Below are 25147 nucleotides of genomic sequence, written 5' to 3' on the forward strand. Positions count from 1 at the left end.
CCCCCCATCCCACCAGGGGGGAGTGAGCGAGCGGCTGGGTGGTGCTTAGTTGCCAGCTGGGGTTAAAACACGACAACAATTTAACAGAAAATGTTTCGGTTTACATGTCATAGGGGACTTCCATTCTTATTATTTTGGACAATAATTATATTTTATAAAAGCTTTCAGGAAAACATGACTCCACTGGAAGTTTAGTTGAATTGGTTTATATCTTCTTAACTTGAGAATTTCATGAGTGCTTTAATGCTGTAATAATCGGTCTAATATTAAACTACTGAAAGGCAAAAAAACCCCAAAGTGTCATACAAAGCTTGACTATTTGAAAGCACTTTTGACTAAACAAACAATGGGGAAAGAATGATTCTTTTAAATTTTGAGATGATGAGGGTGGTACTTGAAAACAGTCCGTGTACTCACCATAAACTCCCACAGCATGCTGGGTTCTCTCCTTCTCCGCTCACATTCTCTGTGTTCACTGATTCAGTTTCACTGGTGGGCATGCTTGCTGTTAGGAGACAGAAATTGTTTTAGATTGATAGCCAAGCAAGGCATTACACAGAATGTGATCTCCTGTTCTATTGCAAGAATGCCTCCACTTTTTGCAGGTCTAATGAGAGCTTGGAAGATCTGAGGAATAGCAGATGAAGTTAGACACTTCATCAGTCCTCCATCAGCACACAAAATTCCAGAGTGTATCGTAGCTTTTTTTGTTTCTTTCCAATGATTCAACACAACTGTTGAAAATGCACTACAGAATACAATGTAGAGGAGTTTTGTAGCAAAGAGCATGCTACCCCTAGTAAAGAAATAAACCTGAGCTAGATTTTATGACCTTTCATTTTAAGAAGTGTTCTGTTAACACTTCGGAGATGTTTATCAGTTTAAGTGTTGCTAACATGCTCATTAATTCCAAGAAACATCATCACAGTTCTGAAAATAGGAACTATCAACTCTGATCATACTGACCGCTCTATGCTTCTACTTCCATCATGAATTATCAAGGCACAATGCTAGAAAGTAATTGTGCCTGCAAATACTATATGACAGACAGGAAGGAGCACTGGGAATGGCAGAATGGTTAGTACAAAGGATGATGAGAATTACTACTAATAAAAAGGGGATTCTTACGTTTGGTTACACGGTGAATTATTGTACATATAGCGGACCATTACTGAATAGTTAGCAATTGTAGCTAATGGTTTTTTAGACAAATTCATTTGCAGATTGGTCATCACCATTTATCATCAAATCAACTGAAATATAGAGGGAGGACAACATATGTCAAAAGGTGTTAGGAAATGATGAACAGCCAAAGTTCTCAGTACTTCCTAGGGGAGAACACTACTTCCATGTCTGCAAAGCAAGCATGAAAGGAAAACCTCAGGAATAAGAAAAGTGTAAAATTAATGTTGCTGGTTTATACAGTAGAAATACCATATAAAGTAGGAAAAAATGAGAGGTGGAAGATGCACTGAGATGACTGTAGAACAGCAAGAACAAAAGAAAAACAGAGTATCTTAAAACTATTCATTTTTTCTTTTGTTCTTGCTGTTCTACAGGAGTTTCAGTACCTTCTGCTGTTTTGATGGTTTGCTTGTTTGGCCTGTTTGTTTGTTTTGTTTTGTTGGGGAGGGTTTAAACCAATGTCCTTGGACTGAGAGTACTGAAGGCAGAAGGGCTACAATGCCTGTTTCAGTTAGGGATGTCTCACTATTTTGGCAGCCTAAAGGAGGCTTAAAGCAGGCTTAATTACACACATCTTAATATACGTGAGACTCGAGAATCAGGCCCTGAATTTTCTGATTTGTTTACAGATCAGGTACAAAATGAGAACTGTTAGTAACAGCTTCTCTGCACAGCCTCTATATTGCCTCAACACTGACAGAGAGATACATGGAAGTGGTAAATGGTAGTTTGGTTTCCATGTCCATCAATTTCATCCAACTAGAGAGTGACAGGTCTGTGCAGGCTAGATGCTCAGCAACTATTTGCAACAGCTGAGAATCTGTCCCCATAAATGTAAGTCACCATTACATGAAATGTTAAACACAGAGTTGGCATAACAAAGAAAGATCCAAAATGTCCATGCAGGTGTTTGAATAAAACTTCAGGCACTTCAGGCAGTAAGCACAGCAAAACCTTCTTTCACAAGGTTCTTCTGTTTTGGTGATTCTTTTAAAATATTATTGTAATTCCTTTATATATGCAAAATCCCTGGTTAGCACCTGCAAGTGCCTCAATTCTAGTATCATGTTTCTCTTTATAGATCAGTTTTAAAAAATGAATATTGCTGGTCTTGTGTGAACTTCACAGCTTACAGTCATAGAGTTCAAAAGGAATTTCATTCAAAAGTAAAGCAAACAATCTTTGATGAAATCCAAGTTCAAGTATTAAAATTTTCAAGGGCTTAAGAAAAAAAAATTTACAAAACTATTTCAGACACTGTCTCAAATCTTCAGAACTAATATTTTTTTATTTAAAAATGCCAGGGTCTTTTGCAATAAATGCAAGGAGTTTTCATGTCTGGTTAATAACTGAAATGGTTGTCTTATGCTGGGTGACTTGCATGCTGTTAGGAAACACAACATTACAGCCACTTAATGATGAACATTTTAGCACTTGTGATGGGCAACTGCAAAATAGAGTGCAGAAGTCTTGTCTCATACACTGTTAGTAACAGCTGCCATGAAAACAGAGCTAGGCCCACTTTTGCAAGTATTACATGTGCAATATGTCTCACACTTGTGTTTCAAATTTATCAACCCTTCCCTCATCTAAAAGCAGTACCTAGAATCCAATTCCTCATAAACTGTCACTCAGCATCACATGAATGCTGTTTTAATATATGCCAAATAATTTTTAAGTGTAAAGTAATATAATTTTAATTCAAGTCTACCCAGACTTGATACATTAACCCACAGTTAGAAATACCAGCCTGTTTTGAACATGACTGCATGAAGAAAAACAAAATACCAAAGGAAAAAAAAATCTTTGCCCCTATTGAAGCCAGTATCAGTTCTGCTAATAATTAAATACAGCCACAATGTTACTCTCTATTTCAGACAGGGCTATTGCTCTAGCTCTATTAGTGACTTGCAGGTGCTGTGTTACAAAAATGGAAGAGGAAAAAAAGAACCATAAACAGTTCAGTTTACATTAGAAACTCAGCTATCATACTGTAATTTATATGCCAAAAGAAAAACTTGACAGAAGTACTGAGAAAGGCACCATGTGGAAGTCTAGATCCAGCAATGCTAGCAAGTCATTAAATCTTTAGCCAGAAGAAAACAGCAACAGCACTGCATGACCACATCCACTCTCGCTAATGCAAGCAACCTGGCAAGTCCTGAAAAGACTCAATTTCATGACCACAGCTTTTTTAAGGCAGGTGTTCATTGGGCAACGTACAGCACACAGAATGAACTTTTGAAAGACCGTCTGATCTCAGTAAGGCCAGTTTTGAGATCTTTAAACTGGTACTCCAGTATTCAAAGGAAGATACCAAATTTTCTCTACTCTTTATTCACCTTTTGCCCTTATTTTACTGGCATTCATCTGGAAATATTATCTAGATTTCTAGATAGTAACAGCTCTCTTCAATTATGGTAACTGGTTTCAAACGAAAGAATGCTTGCATTAGGCAATATAAACAACCCATATAGCATGCAGCTTAATACTTTCCTGAGTATATAGAAAATAGGTCAAATATATCAACTCCTGAATTTCATTTCAGTGGATAAGAAAATAGATTGTTTTTCTCATGTTATAATGTTCACTATTTACTCTAAACAGTTTTCAGATTTTAGAGAAGGGATTTCAAACTCCACACCAGGACATAACTAATGCATAGCTAAGAGCAAGTCAGTGTCCATCAGCATTGATATGTCCTAGCCAGCTGGAGTCGGAAGAAATAAATTCCATAATCCTGCTATATGACAATTTAGTGTCACTGTAGAATCCAGAAGCAGGCTAAATTACACACTGAAATACTGAACTGTGGTGGCAAGTATTATTGTTGGAAATGTTTTCCGCTAGAAAGTATATAATTAATATTTTAATCTGGTTCAACTTTTGATCCATAAGCTGATCTCATTTCCACACTGATGCACCTTGGGTAGCTTTCTGGTTACGCATGCTGAAGGAAAAGAGCTGCAGAAGTGCACTGATCTGCAGAGCTAGTTGGATAATCAGTAAAGCTACTGGAGAGAATCTTACAATTATTAAAAAAGGTACTATACTGACAAAATTTTAGATCAACCTTGCAAAATGGTCATCATCTGTCTGCTGGTAACATCCAACCAATTCCATGAGCTCCAAAATTCTCCTAATTTTTTCTCAAATCAGTACATGGATTTTCTGAATCCTTTACACCAAATCTTTGAGGTAGTCAAACAGGAAAACAGAACAACAACAACAAAATCGCAAGAGGCAACATTATAATTGCAAATTCATCACAAATTTTCCTAAGTCTGCTGTATGCCCAGAAAACATATCAGAAAGAAGTAGTACTATCTACTCTGACTGTGAAGCTCCTCAGGGTAAATTCAGTTTAAGGAGGGACTGCCTGGAAGATGTTCTACATTATACTGTAGCAAGGTTATCTGTTTTCATAGTGCACATTTAATGTTGATACTATCAACAATCATTCTTATAGGCGCTCTCATTTTATATTTTATAGGCAGCCCATGGAAACTCAAGATAAGGTTGAATGGTTGCATAGCAGTGGAAGGAGAGCAAAATAATCAGTCTTCATTACAGAAGCATCACTGAACCAACCTCTTCTAGCCTGAAGGATGACACTATGAATCTTGGGAATGTTGTATACTCTACAGATTTGGTGCTTTTAATAGAAATAGACATACAGGTAATACAAAGAAAAACATTTACAGTGGGATTTCTAATCCAGTGGTAGTCTAAGTCTGAGCTGCTCAGATCAGCATAATAGTCTCACAAATACAGAAAGAAACAGACTCAGGCCACCGATTTGTACGTTGGAAAGATCCTACTCATAAAAGGTATACCTGCCCTGCAAGACACAGATGAAACTGTAAGTCAGTGCACACGTGCTTGAAAATGCTTCTGACTAGCAATGTCAAGTACTAGTAGCGAGACAGCATTTGCGGCCAGTAGATGACAGTAAATTTTCAGCCAGTTCCATGCTGCTTCATGACTGACATCAGAACCTGAACCTGCTAGTTTAAAGGCTATGTTGAAACACATATCCAAAGTAAGATTGCAACCACTGTCTTTCAGCAATTTTTATGGAAAAATTATTCCAGCTTATAAAGCTGTGCGAGCTATTAGACAATATATGTAACAGTTACACAAATAATTTCAAGCAAACTCAGTATTTGTAGAAAATGAGTCCATTAGGTCCTAGCAATTCTGACTTAATATTCTGCATTCTCTAAATTAACTGGATCAGCTTAGTCAGCCTCAGTCTGAGCCACAATGGTGATTCTCAGGACAGCAAGGAAGTCAGTTGCTCTGAAGACTTTGTTGTAGGTAGGATTAAAACTACGTCTCCTAATTACTACAACTGTGATTATGTCAAATCAATAAGTTTGCCAGTATTAAAAGAGTGCAAACTTGAAAATAACTATCATACTGTAAAACGCCTGTCCATCTCCATTGTGGGTGGGAAAGAAATTGAATAAAACAAAAATTACAGAAACAAAACTATCAATAACAAGAGGAGATACAGTAAAAGTTTGTTATGTTTTATTAGATTCTACATTAAAACATTCTACTATTATAAATAAGTAGTCAATATTATCATCATGCTGTTCTAAGCTTAGACTATGATCCATTGTAAAGCTTGTAAAATACTTCGATTAATTTCTTCACACCTGAATTTAAAATACATTTTTTATCTGGTTTACCTGACTTTTGAAAAAGAAAACCTATGCTTCAACAAGAACAGTCACAAAGACACTTCAGTGAAAACCTAAACGGATTAAAGACTATGCTTTAGGAAGGTAGAGCACTGCAGCACCAGTCTATTTCAGACATGCACTTAAAACAGCAGAACCGCATGCATGAGTGTCTACATGCTAAAGATGTATATGCCTTTGTTATAGAAAATGCATACAATATGTGCTTTCAAAAGCTAACACATCAAATGCAGTATTGGCACAAAAGAAAATTCAACTGCAAATCAGAACATGTTTTACCATGTTTATTGGAAGAACGGCCAAAGCAACTAAGTCTGCTTTTCTTCTTTTCTTCCATTAAGTCAGCCAATGTAACCCCTTCGTGTTACGTACATGTAATCCCAGCATTTACACAGTAGATGGCAGCAGTTGCAACGCAAAAAATAAAAACGTGTCCATATATACCACACAAGCAATGTTAGGCAAAACAAATTGAAATTACCCGCAGCATAACTAATCAGAGCTAAATCCCTCACCTCTCACTGATTTTTGCATTTTGAGCTGAATTCGCAATGCTTTGAAGTCTACAATTCTAGTAGTTAAAAGGTATTCCATTATTCAACAGCACTGAATACCTGCCCACTATCAGCAACGGAGATGTACGAATACAGATGTTCATATATAAGTGACCTGACTTAATGACTTCTCTGGTTAGAAATTTTAAAATGCTGGGGTTGCAGGACCCTAAACTACATTTTTAAAGGATTATGTAAGAAGCTGTTAATCACTGATTTAACTGCCTTTGAAATCTGTTCCTTTTCCTGCCATAGAGAGATCTTCTGTATCCTAAACCCAGAGCTCTTCCACATCGTTGAAGAGCATTATGGTGATCTTCCATCACCATAAATCAGCAGTAATCTTGATCATCCAGAGGTTTAGGTATTCAAAGTAGGGACACAGCTGCCTAGAAGCCTGCAAATTATTATTCTGCCTATCTTGGGACCCAGCCCTACCTTATGCTTCAAAGACAGTTCTAGAAACACATCACCAGTATATTTGGACTAAATTTATTTCCTAAGCTTACGACAAGATTATTAACCTGGTGATAACTACCTAAGTTACACCTGACTCCCAAACAGGTAGCTCATTATCATAACTATGCTCCTAACCCAAAAGCTTCCCATGGAGTAACTGGATAGATAGCTTGTGCTGTCTCTCATCGTACCTCCCCATGCAACGTGATATGCAGCAGAGCATGTCTTGAATGCAAGGAGGTGGAGCAATTCAGCAACCCTTCCTCCTTTACACCCTGTTGCAGCTGATATTAAAAATGAAATTCCAAGCTACACTTTTAAGCACATGTGCACAAACCCAGAGGATTGCTAGGAGGTTGTCTGTTTGCTGGAAATTTCCACTCAAAATACATATGTATGCCTAAAATTAAATTATTGGGATTTGTTTTAAAGTTCTTTTAATTACTTTCCTCCTCCTATTTTTACTCTGCAAGTCTCCTTCAACTCTTAACTTACCCTAAAACTGTGTCTAAGTTAACAGTTTAGAGCCAAAAGCTCTCTCAAACTCAACAACTATGCAAACAAGCATTTTTGATGTATGAAAGACCTATATGACCTAGAAGCTGTTTAAGGAATGTTGGAGCAAATGGCTCTTTTGCAGCATATTAACAAACGTCCAATTTGAACAGGATGCAAAAAGTTCCTGGGATTTCACCTGCTGACTTGCAAACCAAGTCCATCAGCACCATAGTTGACAGCATGGTTGTCCAACACTCTCTGCAAATTCAGCATCACCTACAATTCTGCATAGCAGTCTTGTACAAAGTGTATTTACTCCATGAAACGTGCAATCTTTTACTTCTCAGTCTTAGGATTTTATACTGGTACTCAAACCCACAGTTTATGTATTCCTTCCACACAACATTAGTAGCAATAACCAAGTATAGGGAACTCTTTGGCTTTTTTGCTCTGCTCTAGATAAAAACTCTGTTTGTGCTACAAATTTTCATATAGACATAAATTATTCCTTTCTGGGTGATGCTGGCATCAACATCAACCCACAAGTTGCTTTCCAGCCTCTCATAAAATCATCTTGCTTCCTTCCATTCAGTAACACAGATTCATACCCTGCTTTTATTGCGAACTAAAGGACTAATAAAATTCTGAAACTCAAAAATATAAAGATTTTACATAACTTAACTACATGCAATACAGAGGTAAGTTTAAAAACAAATGCCTCCATATCACACCACGTAATTTTCACTATTTTACTACTTCTGAAAGTACTATGGTTTAAAAGAACAGTTCACAATAAATTAGCAGCACTAGAAGAAATAGAACAGTAATAATGTATTATTTCAACACAGAAAGTAATATTCTGATTTGCCTTTGACAAACCACTTATAGATGTATTTTCTTATATAAACTCAAGGGTATCTAAATGAATAAATATCATGACTTTGCAGAGTATCACATGAATAATAAGGTGCTAATAAGTGTTAGTATATATATTGAAATTTGGACTTTAATCTTACGTTTAATATTAAATCATAAACTATATCCTGAATCCATGTTCTCATTTATGTACAGCACTAAAAGTTCTCATGAAAATTTTAACCGCTACTATGTAAACGTGGCTAAGAGGCTAAAATAACCTCTACTATATTATGACATTAAAATACTGCTGTTACTCAAAATTTCTGATATAGAGAAATAGATTATAACTTTTACAATTGTTGCAATATCATGAAGCTAACTTGTTCCTTTATGTTAGGACTCAGGTCAGAAGCACTCGAGGGCCACTAAGGCATGAATTACCTTTCCCATAATACACTATACGCTACTATCAAATAAATACATTGTAAGTAAGTGATAATTATATTTCCTAGTGTTGAACAAAAATCCCACAAGATTTCATTTATTTCACGCTCAATTAATACATCTAGTAAAAAAGATTATACATATAATTTTCTTGAATATCAGAAAAAAAGATCCAGAACATCATTTCCCTACTTCAAAACTCAAAAAAAATCCTCACTGTTAGCACAAGGTTATTTCTTGACTGTAGTTTTGGACGTATTTTTTAAGCTTTTTATATTATTATTGTTTCTATTGCATGCACCTACAAGCACACACATATTCTTCTTGACTAAGAATTTATGATGATAGTTGGTGGCACATAGCTTGTATGCACTAACTTTTTACAGAACACAAATAAAGCAAATTTTTTAAGTCTCAGTAGTGACTGAGTGCAGACAATGACTTGTACATGGACAGCTCAGAGCAGAATTTTGTTGTAAGATTCTGAATTATCTTCCATGACTAAGTACCAATATATTAACGGACATGATTGCTCTGCTAACGAACACTTTTGCAAACTGGAAATCTGAAAGCGACATCAGATAGGCTGCATTCACCCGTGTAACACCCTTAAAAGCAGTCAAACTGTCCCACACAGTAAAGAAGTACAGAGTAAAGAAAACGTACTGTTCCGCTTGCCTTCTTCATCCACCTCTTCATCGTTCTCAGGGTCAATGTCTTCTGCCTGTGTAATCCAGTCTAAATATCCCTTCAGATCTTCTTCAAGCTGCTGTTTTTCACGTAGTTTCTGGAAGTCCCCTCGGGCCTTGGCTTTTTCTCTTTCCTTAGAAAATTCTCTATCAAATTCAGATAAAGCAGAAAAAAATACTGATTACCAAACTCCCAGGCATTTTGACCTAGGTCTCAACATTGCAGAATAACATACTGACATAGAAAATGAACTGAACAAACTACACCGAAGATTTGAGAGCTTCTTTGAAAACGAGATGGTGCAAAGAAGTCATGGTAAATCCCTATCATATTACATCAAAACTTTCAGAGCCTTTATGATTTAATTGAAAATTAAGCAGTATTCTTGACTCTTCCCATACTGGAAAAGTCCCCCCCATTTAGTTATGTGCTCTTCTGTACAGATTTTAAAACCAGTTTTATCTAATGGCTAGGAAGAGAAATTGACTTGCTGTAGTGAAGTAATTTCAGAGAGGTGAGTATTAGTTTCAGTGAAAAGGAAATTCTGGCAGCCAGTTCTAAAATCCTTCCTCCTCCAACCACGGTTTATTGGCTATGTCCAAACATACTTATTTTAGTGCGTGGTTCACAGAATTCCACTAATAATCTCTCTCTTAATTACATCATGCACAGACACCTGTGCTGTTTCAGATCTGGATGTTTTGCCCTTTTGCTCTCCGTAAAAGAACCTAGAAATCCTGTTCTCACAGATCAGAAATCATCCTTTCATATAAATTGAATCCTCATTCTCATTGCCCCAGTCTCAAGACAATGTACTTGACTGTCTGTCTAGTTTAGCTTCCTGATTTGGGTCAATCCCTAAATTATCATGGAATGATAATTAAAATAATTAAGTCATGCTCTTTGAGAAGGAGGTTGGACACAATAGCCTACTGAGGCCTCTTCCAACCTGAGTTACCTCATGAATCTATGATTCCCTTAATGATATATGACTCGACAATTATCAAGTAACTTCTTGCACCGCAGCATTTCATATGCCGACATTATTACAACATTTGGTGTGATGCACAGCTCCAAACGCGTAACTCCCTACGCTAGAAGGATCAAACATTTTCCGATTTATCTGAATATCAATATGTATGATTAGGGGTAGGCAAGCATCTTTTGAACTGTATTGTAACTACATACTGATTCAGTATTTAAAATTAAGCTTGTTCTAACTCGTTAATCTTACGATAGAGTTGAAATTAAACTTAAAAAATGGTTATAGTAATTTCATTTACTATGAATTTGCAACTCCTTTATTTATTGTGAACTTTCACTTGAAAATATTCCCTAATTAATACACTTTCAAGGGGAAATTAAAGCACTCAATAATATCCTTTTTCCAATGGAAATATATTAGCAAATTAGTGTAAGACTTGCAAAATATTTTAACAAGGTGAACACAATTATCAATGATGTTGCCCTGCTAACAAAATATAGCAGAATAATAGAAAGTCTCATATTTTTTCAACACAGTATTTCAGTTCAGTGACAGACATTACTTATTTGGAATTGCAAAGATATAATCTCTCCAGGTTTTTTTGGTTTTATTGTTTTATTTGCAGTCTTCAAACCCATCTTCTAAACACTACATTTCTGCTTTGACATTGGTAAATTTAAGAGTTAAGCTCTTTACATGCAACCATACAGATTCTATATTTTTTTTTTAATGTTATGTTGCAGAAGCTAAAAAGCTTTCTACTGCAAAAGCTGAGAGGCAGGCACTACATCTTTTACAGTTGAGAACTTAATTCAACAAAAATTTGGTTTGGCATGTTGAGATCATCCTGTTCCATCTGATGGCACTGTAATGAAACTGAAGAATGCCCGTGCTTGCTTTGCATTTGCTATCCTTCACCTAGCATCCAAGGACCAAGTCCTTCAAAAGGCCATCTCTTCAGAAAAACGCTCATGAAAGAGAGAGAGCTCAACAAATCTCTCTGAGGAATAATTGCTTTTTTAAAAAAACAAACCAAAAATATTTCATTGTTTTGGCAGAAGATGTCACAAGCCTATAAGAAATTGGTTGGTTTATGGAATGCTGGGTTTAAGCTTCTCTCAGAGAAAGTATCAAAGAGACCATCCTTTACATCTGATTGAGGCAACATATTTGTGACTCTCATTCCATAGGCAGTATCTTTGGAAAAAAAGCTATCATGGCATAGTATGAAATCAGAAGTAACAACCGTTGCTAGCTTTTACTAAGTATTGGTGGTTTGTTCAGTTAAGTCCTTCAGGTGTTTTTCATTAGGGTGAAGAATACGCGATCTGTGTGGGTAAAGTAAAATGAAAGCTGCTGTTATTAAATGATTTCTTTCACTTCACTCCATATAAAAATTAAACAGTTGGCAAAGCTGGTACTTTCAACGCACTTCACCCATGTGTGAACTACCTTTTAACTTTGACTTTACATTAAAATGGCTGCACGCAGAGAATTAAACACAGGGGTTTTTACATACACAGCCAACTATGACCTTTCCCTTTAACACAGCACAGAAGTCAGACATTGTCTTCTGTGCTGGTTTTGGCTGGGATAGAGTTAATTTTCTTTATAGCACCTAGTATGGGGCTCTGTTTTGGATTTGTGCTGGAAACAGTGTTGATAACACAGGGACATTTTAGTTACTGCTGAGCAGTGCTGACACAGAGTCAAGGCCTTTTCTGCTCCTCACCCCACCCCACCAGCCAGCAGGCTGGGGGTGCACAAGGAGCTGGGAGGGGACACAGCCGGGACAGCTGACCCCAACTGACCCAAGGGATATCCCACACCATATGATGTCATGCTCAGCATATAAAGCTGGGGGAAGAAGAAGGAAGGGGGGGATGTTCGGAGTGATGGCGTTTGTCTTCCCAAGTCACCGTTAGGCGTGATGGAGCCCTGCTTTCCTGGAGATGGCTGAACACCTGCCTGCTGATGGAAAGTGATGAATGAATTCCTTGCTTTGCTTTACCTATTAAACTGTCTTTATCTCAACCCACAAGCTCTCTCATTTTTACTCTTCTGATTCTCTCCCCCATCCCACCAGGGGAGAGTGAGCAAGCAGCTAGGTTGTGGTTAGTTGCCAGCTGTAAACCACACTTGTTAAATGCTGCTACAATTTATCAGTAGGGGGAGATACAATGGTGCTTAATTTCCATGATATTTAAAAGTTTTACTTTTATTTTTAAAACCTGACTTTGTAAGGAAGTATAATATCTGAGAAGACTGCATTTTCTTTAGGGGAGGGAGGAATCTGGCTCAATGGTATTTTTTTCTATCACAGTCACAATGAAGTTACATCCCTCAGACACACATATGTACGTTATTCCTTTTACTGAAATACCATGAGTAAGAAATTGGAATTAAATGGTATTGGAATGTAATGAGTTTCCTGTTAGCAGAACAAAAGCATTTTTTTCCAAGAAACAAGCTATTTGAAAAAGATGGGGTGAGATGAGGGAGAGACATTGGCTCTTTAAAGCTTGACAAAGACATTTAGACAACAAGATATCTGAATATTTAGACAGAGATATGTAGACATTGGCTGATCTCATGGAAGGAGGAATAAGACAGCTGCTTGTGCAGCATTTCATGGCTATGGACAGCACAGGCTGGGTCCAGGGCAGAAAAAAGCTTTTGACTATGTAGGCAGCATCGGTCCTGATGTGGTTAGACTAATGGCCTGAACTGGCCTCCCTGACTGTCATCAACCGAGTACTCAGTCCAGAAGCCTATGAAGTTGACAGGCTTAGGAAGTGGCACATTAATTGTGGTAAGTGGACTTAAGCTCTGTAAATATTTGGTTTCACAAATGCCTGTACTAAGAGCTAACTTCAAAATACATATTGCATTCTGGTTTCATAAAATGACCTAGATCTGGCATTTGAAAGTGTATATTTGGGGGTGGGGTGCTGTTCATTGACTAAACTGACAAAAATTGTATTCTAAGGGCTGTTGTGACTATGCTAGGATTCATAAGGGTCTCTCCACTAAAATGTGATTTAAATCACTCTCCACCCAAGTTGCAGACTGAAAAATCCTGAGGAGCTACTCTGATTTGACACCAGCATATGTGAAATGAAAATCAGGCCTATTGCCTGTAAAATTTCGGTTTAAAAATAAAATGGATTTAAGCAGTTTTCACAAAGCATAGGACTCAGTGAACATATGTTTGTCCTAATTTCAACAACTAGAAAAAGCCAAGCTTACTAGTGTCTCATATTTTAAAGGGTAATATTCTTCAAAATTAAGACTTTAGGCTAGCAGGGCTAGAAAGAGCTTTTTGCAAGACTCTACTTTTGAAGAATCTTATATGGCAGACCTGCATAACTTGTATAACACACCACCTTGTATAATACCTCTCGGCCTTCAAAAATATCTTTTCTTCAAAACAGCCTATTGCTACCTAGATGGAGGCAATTCAGTTTTTGATTTAATCACAAATGCAAATAAATCAGACGACCCAGCCCTAGCCAGCCTAATTTTGATCTAGTTAAGTATGACTAAAATTGCAGCATATGACAATATCCTGTAAACTGAGTAAAGCTTCAAATTGCAGCCATAGTGTAAATAACTCAGTCAATTGCACCTGCAGCAGAAAGGAGAGATCACTTGCAAAATAAAGCATTTGGAGACTCACCTACATAATCTAATTTATTTTTAGTGATAACTAAGCTACCATATAAAATGCAAGTTTTATTTTTATTGTCCAAAAATTCCTTGTCTCCTTGCAGAAAGATGATCTCAGTTCTCTGCTTAGGCACACCACCATCATCATCAATGGTTGTTGAGGCAGAAGCATGTAAAATGCAGGTTTTGAGTTTGTGCTTCGATAGTCTGGGGCAATCATTTTCATGCCAGGTTTTTCTTTCTTTAACAGAGTGAAATAACTCCTGCTGGTATGCATCATCTGGGAATGGCTTGATGCGACAGCGTGGAGGTGGCAGCAGGGAGTAACTACTGGGACTCAATTACAGCTCTCTGGTTCTCAGACCTTAATTTGAGGCAGGGTCATATTAACCAAAAAACCCAAGACAACAATTTGCTTAAATGTGACTATCTGGTATACTCTCCCTTCTCTCTGTAATTCATGGACATAATAACTAAGACGACATCTATACTGGCCTCCTATCAGCTGAAAGTTCTTCCATGCTAAGACCTAGACATTGTCCATAAGGGGGCTTGTGCAGCAACATGAGTGTTGCTGTATCTCCTGTGCATCACTAGGCACTGATGATAGGAAATAAACAGTTGCCTTCTATGTTTAAGCATAAACCAGGACACTAATTCTTCACTGGCCATATTACTGCCCTTCTGTGTCACTGCAAACGCAGTGAGAGAGAGAATTCATCTACTGCAGAATGCAACTTAGCGCGCACAGGGTCTGGAAAGTGTTATGCTAATGCTATATGTAGAACTGTCACCCAGACATCCTAGACTCTTTTATTCACAGAGAACAGTCACATAATAACAAAAATGTACTCACAGGAGTACAGTATTGGCCACCAGACTCACAGACGAGGTTTCACACAGTGGTAACCATACCAACCAACAAATTCACAGAATCAAATCAGAGAACTCAAACTGCTTAAACTGTACAGATAAGCATGGACAACAGCTCACAGCTGGGTGTAATGTGTAACAGATGTAGAGAGACAAAAAAGGTTAAGTAACATCACATCTTTAATTACTGGAAATTTGTATACATCATTGTTACCCCTTCTTTTAGAAATAATAAAAACTCATAGGGTGAACACTGTAGAATTATTTCTGCAGGAAGAAAAAAATTCTAGCAGGTTTCCCTGAGCAAGGAGTATTGGGTTTGTGATAAGGAAACACAAACTGGTATTACCTACCCATAGTTATTTCTATATAGTTCGTTAGCAATTGACAAAATGTATATTCAATGGCTCCAGCACAACCTCTGTGTAGCAGAGGACCTGTAGAGCATTATTGCGCCAGAGCACACATGAATGCAATGGGATCATCTGTGGGAACAGCAAGGTAGGGAACAATTTGATACAGCGACAAAACTGAGATCTGATGTTTCAGACTGCAATTATATCTGCATATTAAGATGTGCTTATTCTGTCCTGAGCAGAGACCTGTTTGGCTCAGGACACTGGATTGCTTAGAGGAAGAACTGGCAGTACTGAGGGTAGGACCACACCCCAGATTGTATTCACCCTACCATCATGACGTGGGCTGTCAACCAAGGTTTTGAAACTAATGTGGTTTGTTAACTGCCAGGAGCTCATGAGCAAGCATCTCCCAGAACTAATTCCTAAGAAGTCTTAGTGTGTTAAGTTCAAACAGGACTGAAATAAAATCAGTTCCCTTCAAGCTCTTACTCAAGAGTACTGAACTACTCCCATTGACTTTAGTGGTCTTTGGTTAAAGCAGTTGGTTAGAGTTACTGCTGTATACAGCTGAAAGGATTTGCTGATTATTGTTAGTATATTCGACTGATCAATCAAGGATAATATTTCCTTTTTTTATCTATTTGTGTTTGAGTTTTATTTTTACCGGTGACACAGCAATAAAAAGAACCTGCTTTAGCTCATAACCTGCTGAGATCCAGAGCTGAAGTCCCTCTCTTCTTTTTGAATTTATATTCTGTTTATCTATGTGAGAAAGTTAAATTTTTACCTGTAACAGATTTTTTTCTACTAAGCCTTCCCTCTGCTGTGAAAAGGAACACTGTCAAACCCAGTTCATTTCCCTTTTGCTGAAAGACTAAGAAAATGGCAGTGAACTGTCATCCAATTTGGTGCATCATTATTCAAATGCCTTTTTCTCTGATTTTTTCCATATATACTGTAGACAACAGTTCTTAGGTGTATAAGCTTATCTGTGTCAACGTATTTTATACGACATTAATTGACAGATATTGCCGTGAGATTAGCATGGATGAGTACATACCCTCAGCTTTTAGAATCATTATTGTACATACATTGCAAATAATAATGTAGGAAATAAATTCTCTTAGTAACCTGCAAGACTTGCATGTAGGAGGATGTATGTAAGGACATGTCAAAGCTTATGCTTTGGTGTCCTTAAGCAAGTCAATAAATTCAACTTACAGAGGTTTATGAAAGTGTGTTTGAAAGGTCTTACTTGTTCCCATGACTACCCAAAGAAATACTAATGCCTTGAGCAGAAAATGCCGTCAGCTAAACCATCCCCTAATGATAAGGACTATCTTGAGGAATAGATTATCATGCATCATTAAAAGCCATGCCTCTTGATAAATAAGTTACGAAGTTTTATAATTTATTATTTTCTCTGTTCATAGTAAAACAGTTTAATGCATGCTGAATTACTGGCATATTTATTTTAACTTTCAACACACTTTAAAGGTACTTTCAGGGTGGATGAGTATCTCACAATTCCCTTAAAAAAGTAAGGTTTAACTTTATTTGTTAACTTTCTAATAACCTTAACTTCATAATTTCTAACTTAACTTTCTGATTTCAGCTTACTGTCTCTTGCACCAATAGTCATGATATGCTCTGGTCTTTTACCCTGGCATATGTGGAGGAGGCCTGTCCTCAGCTCCCAATTTCTGTGCCTAGTATTTCATGCCTTAGGAGGACACAGGTCCAGTTTATGTCTGTTACACGCAGTGTGTGTAACCAAAGCCACGTGTAAAAGCAGGCTCCTGAAGCAGTCCACCACCCTTCACAGAGCTAGAATTGCTGGGCAGCTCCCTCAGTGGCAATTTCTGTGCCATTCCATCAAGTCTGAAGTTGCCCCAAAGATGTGCTGCCTAATCCTTGCATCATAACCAGAGGAATTTTTACAAAGGAAGAAAAGGTGCTCTGGTATCTCTTACAGACTGAACACATTCCCTGCTGCTGCCTCAAAAGATATAGCAATCAAAATAGAGTATGACCATGTCATGGTCACCCTGTGATTTCTAGGAGCTAAAACAATTAATCGGAGCCACATACAGCTTTAAATCTGTAATGTGAATGAGCCAGCCCAAGATAATGAAAATGCAAAGATATCTGAATCCATCTATGGCAGCTTTCCAGAGCTGCAAGCATTTTGCTCTGGATTTCCAAATATTGAAAGAATTCAAAAATGCAGTCTTATTGTGAAAGATCAGCTGACAGTTCCAGGTGTCCGGCTAGACTCTTAAGAAATTCACTGTGCTGAAAGAAGTTACCAACATGCGCGTGTTTTGAATCACATTTCCAAGCACATTTCCAGACACATTTCTGGAGCTGGACCTAGAGCCAATTTTTTCATAATATGTTTAGGGAGGAGCTGTTTGTCAAGTCTGTTCTCAGGCCAGAGCTACAGCCTTCTTTAGAGCCCTCTGTTGAAGCTGGACCAAGAGCCATTGCTAGAGCCCTTTCCTAGAGCCTATTTGGCTCTAGAGCCATTTCTAGAGCACTTTCCAGAAATAGATCTTAAGCCAATTTTAGAGCCCTTTCCCAGAGTGAGCCTAGAGCCATTTCTTGAGGTCTTTTCCAGAGCTGGATCTAGGTTCAATTGCCCAGTCATTTATCAGAGATGGATTTAGAGCATGTTCTGGAGCCCTCTCCCATAGCCCTTTCTGGCGCTCTTTGTAGAGGCCTTTACTAGAGCTGCTCTAGAGGGGTTTATGTCACAATGCCTTTCTAGAGCTGACTCTAGAGCCCATTTCTGGAGAGCATCTCTACAGCTCAGTCTAGGACAATTTGTACAGGTCATTGCTGGAGCTGGAACCACTTCTAGTGACTTTTTTAAAGCTGGTTCTGTAATTTCTGAGATGGAGCTAGAGCCTGAGCTGGATCTGGAGCCATTTCTAAAACCTGACCTGGAGTCTTTTTCTAGAATGCCTTTTCCTGTAGAGCCCTGCAAACTGAAATAGCTTTTCAATTGAGAATTCACTGTAAGAATAATGTGAATAATACTAGTATAAAACAGAGTATTTTGAAAAAGCTAAATCACTTCAAACCTATAAATTCTCTCCATCCTTGTTGTTCAAGGGAATATTTAGAAAAAAATCTCCACAGTCAGCTTCCATGCAGAAATTAAAATATTCACCACATGCAGATTCCACACACACATTATTTCTATTAATTTACACATCTGCTATTAAAAATATGAACTTTATTTTTAAGAATTTCACCTTTAGCAGGCAAAACTGACATGGATCACCAGGAAATACTCACCTTCAGAAATGGCTAGATGTAAAACAAAAGATCTCCCAAATCATCATTCTCATCCATTTGTACAGTATCTAAATACATCAAGCATGCAGTGTGCGAGAGGCATTACAGAAATACAAAGGGGCAGATGGTCACAGAGTAACAAAGGAGTGCAAAGAGAATGAATGAATATTTTAACACCGCAAACAGATCAAAACAGCAGACAGATTTAAATGTACACAGCATAACTTGATTTTACAGGAAGTAACACTTTCATACAGAAAAGGTGTAATTAGGCATTCAGATTCCACTTCCAAAATCTGTATGCAAAGCCATGCTTTTCAAGTAAGTTGGCATAATTTTTGCATTCTTGAAGTTTGATTGGTTTAGTAAAATTTCACTTTCTTTGTAGATTTATCATAAACAAAGTTTCATGCTATGGTTTGAAGAGCATAAAACATAAAAGCTAATAACTCTTAAATAAAAAACAAAGAATGCACGTGTTACATATTCAATGCCTGGCTCAGAATGAAAAATATTGGCTTTCTACTAAGGCATACAAACACATCCATAGGATTTTACCAGTACATCATTTTTTACCCGTAAAATTTAGACAGGTAGGTCTAAATAGAAAATATGTGAAAAATATTTATTATTTATATACAAATGGCATTTAGTGATCAAAATAAATCAGTGTAACAGTATTCCACACTGGTCCTTGTCAGAGTTTCAAACAAGTATGCCAGGACATTTTCTTCACTTATGTACCACACATTAGTTTGGTACGATAGGTATCTTTCAGGAATACTCTCTTTTCCTTTCTCCTTCCACTCTCAATGTCAATCATTGGTGATATTTATATACCACATGTCTCAGTTCACCAGTACCATTTTCTTCAGCATAGAAAACAAAAAACTGGAGTGTTAGGAAGGCTCTTTCATGTATTTAGGGCAAACATGGATTCAAACAATTCATCAAGCACCCTAAGCACTCAAGTGACACTGCAGTTAGGTGACACTATGGCAGAAAATAAATTTAGGAATGAATGAGTTTATGAATTTAAGGAGAGCTCACATCACACTTGAAACGGACATTTCTCTTCACTGGAAATCAAAGGCAAGCCAGCAAGGGTTCTGAAGAGGATTAGAGCTCTACGGATCAAGCAATACCTAGAAATCAGTGGTGATTTCTTGACTGCACAATGGAACCCAAGGACCAGGGGACATCTCTTCCCCTGTATTGTAACAGCAGCTAAAGAACAACTCCATTTTCTAATAAATATCATACATATCATAATGTTGCAAACCTTAAAAAGTATTTTAAATGTATGAAATCAAATGTAAAGCTTAGCTGTGAGGGTCTCTCTAAATTTCCAAGGCTTCAGTAGAAGAAACGAACATGTGCAACAAAATACCCAATCTGGCATTATTTTCCCCACAACTTATTTTTAAAAACATAAAAATCTGAAACCAATAATAATTCAAGTCATGCAAGGGAAAATGGGAATATTTAGTTAACTGTTACCACAGGACACCTTCACACAACAGGAAGAAAACTAATTGCTGCTTATAACCTTCACAAGGGCCAGGGAAAGGAACTGTGAAAACCTAATCCTCTAATGACTTCAGTGGGAAGTCTGGTCACACAGCAATGTTAGGTAACAGTATCAAAAGAAGAAATAAACTGCACTGCAACTACCCTCATTTATCTATCCTTCTCTTTATTTTGTTTGTCCAGCGTGGCTGTGACATGAAAGCTAGGTTCTTAGTTTTGCAACAATTTACGCATTTGTCCCTGAATAAAACAAAGCCGATACGACTGTATAAACCAGATTTTACAGGGTAGATCTTGGAAGGAAGAGATGAAATCTAAAAATCAGCAATGTGTTTTTAGCACCATCCCTTTGCTTTTAAACATCTGCTTTGTAAAGTGATTCTGACAGTAAGGTAAAACTACGCTTTCCCTAGTTTCCTGTGTGCAACAGTAATCTATCACAGATAAATGACTTATGATTTTAAAAAACACATTGTAAAATCACTCATCAGATAAAAATGCTCTCGTAACATAATTATCATATCAGCAACTGGAAATTTTGTTTGATTGCCTGATTTCCAGGAATATAATAATGCATTATAACTCCTTTCAAAACTAACGTACAACATGGCAAAGCCCTGAATAGGGCTGCACACACAATCAGCAGTCTGGTAACACCATCAACTACGGTGTCAGGCTGCTTTCTATGCAAGACAGATTTTTCTGTTGGCTAATAAAGATGGCACAGCTGCCTAAGATTGCCAGAACAGTATCATTTGTGGTATAACTAAAAGCTAATACATACAGTTATAACCATTTTCTTTTAGCATTCAAATGCTAGCAGGATCTTTTATTTATTTATCAGAAAATATCTTCACCATAAACTGGAGTTTCCCAAGCTCAAGTGTGTTAGAAACCAGGAAATTACAAAGGAAGTGGGGTTGTAACCTTAGTAAGGGAGCTTTGTAAAAGGAAAACCTTGCAAACTGTTGCCATAAACTACAGTTTTAAACCACGTTATACAGCTACAACTGACACCACTTTAGTGCCTGGCTAGAGTCTGGAGTACACAAACCAACAAAAAGCTGTGACAACTCCCACTGACAAGTATAGTAAATTGATTCTTGGTAATTGATAAACATATCAGCTTGCTGGTGCAGGTTGTCACAGCAGTACACAGCTCTACAATGCGGGAAGCACTAAACACTTTGTGTCAAGGTAACCTAGTCATACTCTTTCTGTAAGACAGATCTTGAAGCACCCATTAAAAATATTTTGCAACATGACTGGTAAACACAAATAACACTTCAATTACTTTACGGATATTTGAACAAAAGCAAAAATTGGGCTTTCAGAAAAGGACGCTTGTCTGTAACTATAGAGGAGAATATTTGTACAGGTACACTGCCCATCTCTGTGTGCAAAATAACATTTCTCCCTGCTGGAATATTATAGAATAAAGAGATTAGTGCCTCATTTAATGAATATTTTTGGCAAGCATGGTGAATGTGATGTCAGACAGATACAGGCACTAGAATCACACAGTTCAGTCAAAAGAGCAAACACTGGTAGGATGACAAGAATCTCAATTGCATGCAAAAAAGCCATTGCTGAGAAGCTTGAGTAAATGCAGAGGCCATCTTACAAGTAGCAGTAGCATACACAATGTTAACTCAACTGCTTACCCACTAAGTACACCAAGAACCAGGTTAAGTACGAAAAATGAGCCAAGGATGATAAGACTAACAAAATAGATCCATGGCCATTCACATCCTATTGCATCATTTACCTGTAAAATGTAAGGAAATAAGTTACGATTCAGTCATTCATTAAACAGCAGAGTCCTTTTTGCAGCTGCCAGATCACGTAGGTTTCAACACTGAAAGTTTATGGCTTATTCAGTTCTTAAAAAAAAAAAATTAATGAACATTTGTTTAATTTCTTTACTTACCCAAATTATGTTGCAGATGTGATGCCTTAGAAGATGAATTAAAATGACATTTAAATAAGTGCAGGATAATTATTAGTCCTTTTTATATTTTTGCCACAAGTATGGACATGAAGAATATATACTGGTACGCCTAAACTCCGATTTTGGTATTTGTATGTTATTTATATGATAGCTACAGAAAACTGTTTCTGTTCTAATTAGAAGAGGAAGAAACAAAGGTTTATTAAAAGATGTCACCACAACTGAAGTCTCACCTGTATAAGATAACCTGTGTGTTCATGGCAACTGAATTCAGGACTCTGCCTTCATGATCAAAAAGGTGTATGCTTACCCGCTCAATACACCAAGAACAAGATTTAGTACGAAAAATGACCCAAAGATGACGAGACTGACAAAATACACCCATGGCAATTCAAATCCCATAGCATCATTCATCTGCAAGAAATAAGATGATCTTATAGAGTAGATCACTATAGTAACAGCAATGAAGAGTCAGAGAAAAAGAGAATTTAATCATTCAGGTGAGATAGCATTCTATACATTCCTTCAGTATTCAAAGAAGAACAATACAGAAAGAAGGCACTGGCCACATTCACTTTGCATTTCTAATACATACTCTAAAAGAAAATACCGAGTGAAACCTAGCATTCAGATCAAAAATATTATCAAACATAAATGGAGCACTGCAACAGTTCTGTTCTTCAACACCTAGAACATGAACTAAATTTCAGATCTCACTAATTAAAATGATGCTTACAAAGTATACTGAAGTATTAGGATTTTTAGTTCATATATATCCTAGCTACGTGAATGATCCCTTGAGAAAAGAAACAGTAATATGTATCTCAACAGTACAAGCAATCTTATTTTTTCTGTGACATGGAATTTCAATATGTTTCTCCTGAAATACTACAGTTGGATGCAGACATTTTAAATTAATTAAATTAATTAATTTAAAAAGAAATAAATGAGAATGAATTTGTGTAAAAACATGAACACAATTTTAGGAAAATGAAAAACTGAAATCAAATTTTAGAAAGCTAGTGGAAACATGGAAATATTCCAAACACTTCTGAACAAAAATTATATCAAGATCAAGGTTAAGTGACATTTAAAAAGTTGTTACTGGTTTGGTTTTTTGGGTTTTTTTTAAGTAAAGTTGAAGTAACTGAGCTTTAAAAACCACTCTTATAAAGACCTTTTCCACTGTCTATTCTTAGCGAACTCATTATACCTATAAGATGGACTTAAACCACCATGGAAAACTAAAAAGGCCTATTGAGAAAAACAGGTTTTTTAAAACACAGGGAAATTGTTCTTCTGTGTAGCATTCAGGTGCAAAAAGACATTTTGATAAGTTACAACAATAATTCTGGCTTGGAACTTCTTGGAAAGGTCTTTTGTGGGAGAGGAATTATTCTGGCTTTTTTGTTTATACTGACAAGTTTGCATTAGATTCTTCTTAAGATGCTTTTTAGCCATGAAAATTCAGCAGACAATAAAAATACCATGAGCATTTGAGACTGGATATGGTCTTGTAGAACAATCTTTGGGCAAACCTTTTTTCTCTCCTGTGAATGCTGCTGTGTTTTTTGTATCTGAAATTTGTGATTAGGCTTTGAGCTCTATCGATAGTCAAGTTTGACTCCTGTCCTTTACATCTCTGTTGGACTAGACATATTAAACATGGGAACAAACGTTTTTCAAACTGTACTACTTATTTTATTTATTGCTCTATCTTTTAAAAATGTATCATAATCTCAGTTTCTGCAAGGTGGCCCTATGGATGGTTAGATATAAGCACACGCATTAAGTCTTTGCAGATTAAGGCCCATAGGCACTTTTTCTTCAACGGTGATCTGCAATAACGCCACTTTATACTAACTAAACAAATTTTCTAAGTAACCAGAGAGGATTATTTTACACAACTTCTTCATGCATCCTTTAAAATAATCTCTCTATAAAACATCTTTTAAAATGCTTTAGTAATTGAACTAAGGTACTGAAAAGTAACTTAAAATTACTTAGACTTGCTAGGAAAAAAAGAAAACTGCTAAATCTGTATTTGGATTTTTTCCTTTTAATTTCAATAAAACTACGTTTTGGAGAAGAGGATTATTTTACACAACTTCTTCATGCATCCTTTAAAATAATCTCTCTATAAAACATCTTTTAAAATGCTTTAGTAATTGAACTAAGGTACTGAAAAGTAACTTAAAATTACTTAGACTTGCTAGGAAAAAAAGAAAACTGCTAAATCTGTATTTGGATTTTTTCCTTTTAATTTCAATAAAACTACGTTTTGGAGAAATTAAAATGGAGAAGGGTTATAGTCATTCAAAAAGGCTGGGATCACTACCTTCAATTTTAGAAGATCCCAAGTTTCTGTAGTCCAATTCTGCAACAGCATATTCATATGGAAAATAAAGTCTTTCATAATGCTGCCATTCTACTGACCTACTTAAACTTAGTCTCCTGTGCAATACTTCTACCAATACTTAGCATGTCAGGTGCCTATGCCAAGGAGATCAATTGTGGTTTTGGGGTTTTTTTATCATCCATTCCCACTCCCTCAGAGCAAGCCCCCTACATTTGAGAAGTCTTAACAATACCCTATTGCCCAGACTGAATTTCTGCTTCGTCCCAGTGTATGTTGCCCTTTGCATCTTCTTTCAATTGTAGGTATCTGGCCTTAAGGTTTAGGAACAAAATTTACTAAATGGTTTTTTAAAATGCATATTCATAATTATTTTATTACTTTAGAATTGAGTTTGCTTCATAGAAATTATTCATATGATACAGGCAAAGTATTTTCTTAACAATAGCTGATAAGAGCAAACATTCTGATTAAATTTCAAATACATATAAAAGCATTTTGCATCTAACTTGGCTCTGCATCTTGGCTCTGTACATTAGGGAGTGTTTCGATTGTCTAGAGCTCAACGATTGTGATGATAATACGGTTGAGTGTTTATGGGTAAGGATGAGGGGGAAGGCCAACGAGGCAGATATCCTGCTGGGAGTCTGTTATAGACCACCCAACCAGGATGAAGGGGCGGATGAAGCGTTCTACAAGCGGCTGGCAGAAGTCTCACAATCGC

At 36.8% G+C, this 25147-nt stretch overlaps 1 protein-coding gene across 1 annotated transcript in view; it reads right to left on the minus strand.

Annotated features, from left to right (window-relative positions):
• Window positions 1–25147, minus strand: part of CACNA1D (calcium voltage-gated channel subunit alpha1 D) — a 209412-nt gene that overhangs the window by 91425 nt on the left and 92840 nt on the right. Inside the window, exons 8-10 of the mRNA XM_019473470.1 lie at window positions 21781–21884; window positions 9374–9543; window positions 418–505 (exon numbers count right to left, since the gene is read on the minus strand). Of these exons, the coding sequence (XP_019329015.1) occupies window positions 418–505; window positions 9374–9543; window positions 21781–21884 (362 nt within the window). The remainder of the gene's footprint in view (window positions 1–417; window positions 506–9373; window positions 9544–21780; window positions 21885–25147) is intronic.

The sequence above is a fragment of the Aptenodytes forsteri genome, unplaced genomic scaffold, assembly GCF_000699145.1.
Source record: "Aptenodytes forsteri isolate BGI_AS27 unplaced genomic scaffold, ASM69914v1 Scaffold53, whole genome shotgun sequence".
Classification (NCBI taxonomy): domain Eukaryota; kingdom Metazoa; phylum Chordata; class Aves; order Sphenisciformes; family Spheniscidae; genus Aptenodytes; species Aptenodytes forsteri.